This window comes from Vicia villosa, linkage group LG5 (assembly GCF_029867415.1).
Source record: "Vicia villosa cultivar HV-30 ecotype Madison, WI linkage group LG5, Vvil1.0, whole genome shotgun sequence".
Classification (NCBI taxonomy): Eukaryota; Viridiplantae; Streptophyta; class Magnoliopsida; order Fabales; family Fabaceae; genus Vicia; species Vicia villosa.
In genome coordinates this window covers 138,168,189-138,175,886 of record NC_081184.1, presented here as the reverse complement: position 1 = coordinate 138,175,886, position 7,698 = coordinate 138,168,189, and the positions used below count along the sequence as shown (strand labels likewise).

At 31.0% G+C, this 7,698-nt stretch overlaps 1 protein-coding gene and 1 pseudogene across 1 annotated transcript; both read right to left on the bottom strand.

The window, feature by feature from the left end:
• Positions 1-796: 796 nt before the first annotated feature.
• Positions 797-2,820, bottom strand: LOC131607500 (uncharacterized; annotated as a pseudogene).
• A 2,062-nt stretch (positions 2,821-4,882) lies between these two features.
• LOC131605551 (uncharacterized) lies at positions 4,883-5,863 on the bottom strand. Its single transcript, XM_058877896.1, has 3 exons — positions 5,379-5,863; positions 5,151-5,277; positions 4,883-5,080 (listed from the first exon to the last, which is right to left on the bottom strand). The coding sequence occupies exons 1-3, from the start codon at positions 5,861-5,863 to the stop codon at positions 4,883-4,885; spliced, it is 810 nt and encodes a 269-aa protein (XP_058733879.1).
• Positions 5,864-7,698: the final 1,835 nt, after the last annotated feature.

Below are 7,698 nucleotides of genomic sequence, written 5' to 3'. Positions count from 1 at the left end.
GAGTACAAGCATAAGTCTATGGTATGATATGGAGGAGAACAATTTTTGTCTTTTGAATAACCAACATTAGCCGTGGATCTTAGCTTGGACATGTTGGTATGTTGGTGCTATCAAGCCATCTTATATCCTAAGGAAGAGGATGATTTTATCTTAAGCATTGCATTAATTTGTATACATATTTGAAATCTATAGATCAAGATGGAATATTTCGAATTTTAAATTAAGTATATTTTTTATTTTTAAGTAAATTGAAATAGTATTAATTTTAGAGGTTGTAATCTTGATATAAGGCTATCTACAATGGTTTCTAAATTCAACATCCTATTTTTTCACTTTTTACACTCTACATCATCATCTCTCTCTTCCACCTAATTATTCAACACACATTCAATTTTTATTTATTACAACGATTTTGTTTAATAAAATTCAACAACCTACCCCACCACTTTTATTTTATATTATTTTCATTTATGTTTTTTTTATGTTTGTGATTATATATTAATAACAATTTATCGATTAAAATTAAATTAAAATAATTAAGAGTTAAATAATTTATTTTAATTTTTTTCTAATTTAATAATTTATTTTAATTTTATTTTTCTAATTTATATTCTTAATTAATTTTTTCCTTGCAACTTGCAAGTAATATATACAAAATATAGGAATAGTCATTATTAAAGCAAATAAAATTACAAAAAACTTAAAATGCAATACAATACACTAAACACGCAACACACTTAAAATGAAACACACATAACTTAATTAGTAAAATAGACTCAACTCACAAACAATCTATTTAATCATGAAACATTCTGAACGTTGTCCATATGTGTTTGACTAAATCTTCTTGCAATTCGTGATGTACATGTGAATCACGCATTACAGATCTAACACGCACATGATCCGCAAATGAAGGTAGCACCTCGGTTGAGAATGGCTCCGGTGTACTAGACCCACTTTCCTCTGATTGATCATAATCTGTCCAATGTTGAGCATATGTATCTCGTTCATCCTCAGCAATCATATTATGCAATATGATACATGACCTCATGATGAGAGTCAAACCAGCTATGTCCCACAAACAGGCTGGTTCACAAATAATTTTAAATCGAGCCTGCAACACCCCAAATGCACGTTCGATGTTTACTTTGAGGAAGTCTAATTGATTTGACGAAAGTTGGATAGGAAGGGTAGATATCGCCAGCAAGGTAGTATGCCATATTATACAGACGTTGATTCACAATGAAGTTCACTGTTGGAGTACTTCCCTGTTCAACATCATCGAACACGGGCGAACGATCTAAAACGTTTATATCGTTCAATGTGCCCAGACATCCAAAAAAGGCATGTCAAATCCATATATCATAAGTTGCAACTGCTTCAAGAATAACAGTGGTGGTTCCCTTATCTCCCCGAGTAAATTGGCCTTCCCATGCTGTAGGACAATTTTTCCATTCCCAGTGCATGCAATCAATACTCCCAATCATCCCCAAGAACCCCCGCATTTCACTAACATGCAGTATTCTTTGCAGGTCATCTTGAGTTGGGGCTCTGAGATACATTGGCTCATACAAATGTATGATTCCTTTACAGAATCTACGCAAGCACTCCAATACTGTAGTACCTCCTATTTTGATGTATTCATCGACCGTATCGACCGCCACCCCATATGCTAACATTCGCATGGCCGTGGTACATTTTGCTAATGGAGATATACCTTCTTTTTTGGCTGCGTAAAATCTTTGGGTGAAGTAGTTGTCACTGCTAGATAGGTCCCCAACGATCCGAAGAAACATATACTTTCGCATCCGGAAGTGCCGACGAAACATTGCATCGTCATATGTAGGTTGTTCTGCAAAGTAGTCATCAATTAGTCTTTGGTTTGCCGCTGCATGATCTCTATTGAGATATTTTATCTTGACACGAGGTATATATCCTTCCTCTATTTGGTCCCTTCGCCCCCTGAACCAGTTGATGATATACCTCTCATCAATTTCAAACTGCCTTTTGTAAGCTTTGATATCAAAAAGAAATTCTGATGGATCCGTTGATATTTTTTTTAGTAATATGAGATTTTTGATATTGATACATCAATGGAATAATGATGAAGTTAAGTAATAGATAAGGCACAAAGTGACAAAATACAAACAATGACTTGACAACACTTAATTTTCAAACAAATACAAACAATGACTTGACAAAACTTGATTTCCAAACAAATACAAACAAAGTGACAAAATACAAACAATGACTTGACAACACTTAATTTCCAAACAAATACAAACAATGACTTGACAAAACTTAATTTTCAAACAAATACAAACAATGACTTGACGAAATTTAATTTCCAAACAAGTACAAACAAAGTGACAAAATACAAACATTGACTTGACAACACTTAATATCCAAACAGATCTTTTCCCAACTTTTCCAACAACTCTTTGCTCCGGTCATCGACATGTTCCTTTGAACTTAGCTTCATAAACATCTTCATCTTCTTAGCCTCAGTATTTTCTTTCAACAATTGGTTAGCCTCCTCTTGCATCATGGCTATTTTGTCCAATCGTTCTAACTCTTTCTCCTTAAATTGTTCTGCAAAGTAGTCATCAATTAGTCTTTGGTTTGCCGCTGCATGATCTCTATTGAGATATTTTCTCTTGACACGAGGTGTATCTCCTTCCTCTATTTGGTCCCTTCGCTCCTTGAACCGGTTGACGATATACCTCTCATCAATTTCAGACTGCCTTTTGTAAGCTTCGATATCAAAAGGAAATTCTGATGGATCCATTGATATTTTTTTTAGTAATATGAGATTTTTGGTATTGATACATCAATGGAAGAATGATGAAGTTAAATAATAGATAAGGCACAAAGTGACAAAATACAAACAATGACTTGACAAAACTTAATTTTCAAACAAATACAAACAATGACTTGACAAAACTTAATTTCCAAACAAATACAAACAAAGTGACAAAATACAAACAATGACTTGACAACACTTAATTTCCAAACAAATACAAACAATGACTTGACAAAACTTAATTTTCAAACAAATACAAATAATTACTTGACAAAACTTAATTTCCAAACAAATACAAACAATGACTTGACAAAACTTAATTTCCAAACAAATACAAACAAAGTAAACAAATACAAACAAAGTAAACAAATACAAACAATGACTTGACAAAACTTAATTTCCAAATAAATACAAACAAAGTGACAAAATACAAACAATGACTTGACAACACTTAATTTCCAAACAAATACAAACAATAACTTGACAAAACTTAATTTTCAAACAAATACAAACAAAGACTTGACAAAACTTAATTTCCAAACAAATACACACAAAGCGACAAAATACAAACAATGACTTGACAAAACTTAATTTTCAAACAAATACAAACAAAGCGACAAAATACAAACAATGACTTGACAAAACTTAATTTCCAAACAAATACAAACAAAGTGACAAAATACAAACAATGACTTGACAACACTTAATTTCCAAACAAATACAAACAATGACTTGACAAAACTTAATTTGCAAACAAATACAAACAAAGTAAACAAATACAAACAATGACTTGACAAAACTTAATTTCTAAACAAATACAAACAAAGTGACAAAATAGAAAGAATGACTTGACAACACTTAATTTCCAAACAAACTAGTAATAAACCCGTGCGTACGCACGGGTTCAAGTCTCGTACGCGCATTTGTTTACATAATATATTTATTTTAAATAGAAGGTTAAAAAAGAAAATAAACATTTAAATTTCGCGTATACTATTATTGGATTATAAATATCATTTTTCGTATATAAAAATATTTATATCAATAATAGATTTTTTCTCGAATACAAAAAATTATTTTTAGATATCGTTTGCAAAAATATTTGGATCAATAACACATTTTCGTATATAAAAATATTTAGATCAATAATAGTTTTTCTCCTGTATATCATTTTTAATAAAAAAATATTTGGATCATAAATACTATTTTTCATAGATAATTTTTTTATCAATAATAGATTTTTCCCCGTATATAAATATTATTTTTGTTTACGTATCATTTACAAAAATATCTGAATCAATAGTAAATTTTCGTATATGAAAATATTTAGATCAATGATAAATTTATTCCCGTATACCATGTTTTAATCTAAAATATTTGGACAATATTATTTTTCCGTATATAAAAATATTTATACTATTAATAAAAACAAAATAGGACAAAATTACTTAATAAAAAAAGTTTATTATTTTTCAAAGAGATAATAAATATGTGCTTATAATTTTGTTTGTATATAAGAATATTTTAATTAATAATTTTTTTTCTATATTTAGATATTATTTTTGTTTTGATTATTCATAAAAATATTAGGATCTAGTGAAATTTAATTTTAAAAATAAATCAAAGACATTAAAATTAATTATAAAAATTTAAAATTACTTTTGATTTTATTAAAATAGAAATTAAAGATACATTTCTCAAACTTTTAAAGTATATGTATTTTTTTTTTGCATTCATTTATTTTTAATTTACTATAAAATGGTTATTTTAAATTCTAAATCTTAAAGTCACTTTGATTTTTTTTTTTGTTTTGTTTTAGTAATTTTATAAATTAAAAAAACATTAGAATCAATTATAAACTTGTCTTCATATATGAATTTTAATTTAAAATAATTTATTAGAGATTTAATTAAACCTATTTTAAAAAAATAATCAAACACACTAAATTCAATTATATATTTTAAAATTATTTTTTACAAACAATGACTTGACAAAACTTAATTTTCAAACAAATACAAACAATGCCTTGACAAAACTTAATTTCTAAACAAATATAAACAAAGTGACAAAATACAAACATTAACTTGACAACACATAATTTTCAAACAGATCTTTTTCCAACTTTTCCAACAACTCATTGCTCCGGTCATCGAGATGGTCCTTTGAACTTAGCTTCATAAACATCTTCATCTTCTTAGCCTCAGTATTTTCTTTCAATAATTGGCTAGCCTCCTCTTGCCTCATGGCTATTTTGTCCAATCGTTCCAACTCTTTCTCCTTAAATTGTTTGTATTCATTCCACTCTTCATTGATCGATTCCAAGGCTGCGCCCTTGTTTTTTTTTTACCCTTTTTTTAGTTGCATCCGTCCCCATTTGGCGAGCACTAGATCCTACGGTGTTGGAATCACTTGCATCACTCTCGTGGACTCTCTTAGATCCACTACTTCCAGATCCAATATTTTCTCCAACCTGACTACCATAACGTGGTTGATCACGAACAACGAGTCATTTTGACATTAGAAGGAAATGTCCACTCTTACCACTTGAATATAAATCATGTGATTTTGCCAATACATCATTCTCCGACCACCCGCTTTGTTGCATACGTTTAGCGTTATCATAACACCGGTCCATTTATTAAGTATTTTGTTCATGTAGTTGTAATGATTTCTACACGCAGCTCCATCACGGGGAGGATCAAATGAGCAATGCTCGTTATAGTAATCAACAATTTTACCCCAATATGAATCACTTTTTTGATTTCTCCCAACAACACTGTCTGTTCCATATTTAATCCACCCACTAATTAGAACCAAATTTTGATCAGTGGACCATTTGGGGTTTTTTCGGCGAACAGGAGTTGAATCCTCTGCATTTGGAGTGGCTCCTTGACCACCGCTCATGGCACCAAGAGTCACTTGTGTAGGAAATTCATCAAGTTCAACAATCGGAACAATTTCATTTCCCGTGGGAGTAGAAGAATAATAAGGGGGTGTTTGAGATGAATATGATATTATTGATCCATAATATGGACGATAATTTGGATTAGGTGACGACATTATGAAATTCTGAGGGGATCCATAATTTGGTATATTTTGGGGGACCTTGTTGGTTGAAAAATTGATTTTGAAATATATAGTTGTTGGGATTTGGGTAGTTGTGAGAATAATTAGTGGAATTTTGAATGTTAAAAGGGTTGTTGTGGGATCCACTTCACTAAAAATATGTTAAGAGTTACAAATAAGAAGGCTAAATAGAAAAATTACAGAGAAGAAAGTTGATTTTTTTTCTGTTCAAATCTAATGAAACTAGTCTCTATTTATAGAGGGAAAAAATGATGAATTTTGGTAAAAGTAAAAAAAATAATTTACTATAAAATAATTGACCCCAAATGATTATGATAAAATAAAAATATAATAACTTACAACAACCAATAATATTTTGGCAAGTGTTTTTTGTGGCCCCCGCTCTCTCTTATTCAACATGTTAAATTTATTCAACACAAATTAATCCACCTCATTTTCAACACTCAATTCAACACCTCATTGCACTCATTCAACTACTTAATAATTCAACATATCTATTGTAAATAGTCTAACGTATGCAGATGTGTTGAAGTAATGGAAAATGGCAGTGAGGTGTCAATCTAGTGTCACTTCTCTTGGTTAAACCAAAAGAGTGAATAAGTCAGAATTTGGCCTCATGCAGTGTCTGTCTGTATATGATTTTCATTTTTGTTCTGTCCACAAAAATGAGTGGAGTGGATTCAGTGACAAACTGTTGTCCATTCTGATGTGGAACAATGTTAGTTGTTACAATATGTAAGGGTTTAGCCCCTTTTGGAAATATTGAATACAGAGAAAATATAGACAATTGGAGAAATATATCTTTGTATAGAATTCTCTTGAAACAATACAATAGAAATTGAGTGAATACAAATGCAAATTGACAAACTAAAGAACTAGTAGAAAGATAGAAGAAGATTAAGTATCAGACTTAATCATTACTCTATAAGAGAGTACCAAAGAGAGAGAGGAGAGACTTCATCAATTTTCTTCCCTTTTTCCAATCCTTTGCATTGCCTCTTATAGCATGTTAAGGAATCTTTCTGTTAGCATATTCTTTCCCCAACTCCTTCATTTGTGGATCACATGCCATGTGTCCCTTAAATTCTTTAATACTGATTAATCTGAGATCATAACATTACTCCCCCCATTAAAATAAACCTTGTCCTCAAGGTTGAAGCCGAGACAATTTGGGGAATAGTAGTATCTACTCAAATGGCTTCCAAGTCAATTGAATATCCACCAGGATCCCATTGATTGAATTGTTGCCGCACAAGAGAAAAAGAAATTAAATCCACAACTTTCTTATCACCGTCATGCGAAAGAGCGTACATGTAGCTAAGACAGAGAACAATAAATGGTTTAGGAGCCAATTGTTGTAGTTGTTGTAGAACATTTTCCAGCATGCCAATCAATCTCAAATTTGGCTTATCAAACGACTTAGAAAGCATCTGTTTTGTGCTGGCTGAGAATTTTTTTAGAATATGGTCCCAATCATTCCAATTCTTATTTCCAAACTTTTCTCTTTCACTTCTCATATAACGTGTTTGCTCGAAAACAAAGAGTAGATCTCCATTCCCACGTTTATGAACCTCTAGGCTTCTGTCGGTCTTCCCTATCTTACCTATATTGTCTCCATAAGTGAATGTATTGACATCCAGGGACTGATGTGTTATTTCTTTATTAACAGTGAATTCCATGGAGCTAGTCATCATCACATCAATTATATTCGAACTGGCGAGACTCCGGTAATGCATGGAAAAGGTTGTTGATTTCACAATGATGTTGTCTAAGACACTCGAGTTTGATAACTGTTCCGGTTTGATGAA

Coding starts and splice junctions, on each gene's coding strand:
- LOC131605551 (XM_058877896.1), bottom strand. CDS start 5,863: ATGTCGTCACCTAATCCAAATTATCGTCCATATTATGGATCAATAATA. Junction 5,278..5,378: donor GCGGGTGGTCGGAGAATGAT/GTATTGGCAAAA, acceptor ACGTTATGGTAG/TCAGGTTGGAGAAAATATTG. Junction 5,081..5,150: donor CGGATGCAACTAAAAAAAGG/GTAAAAAAAAAA, acceptor AAACAATTTAAG/GAGAAAGAGTTGGAACGATT.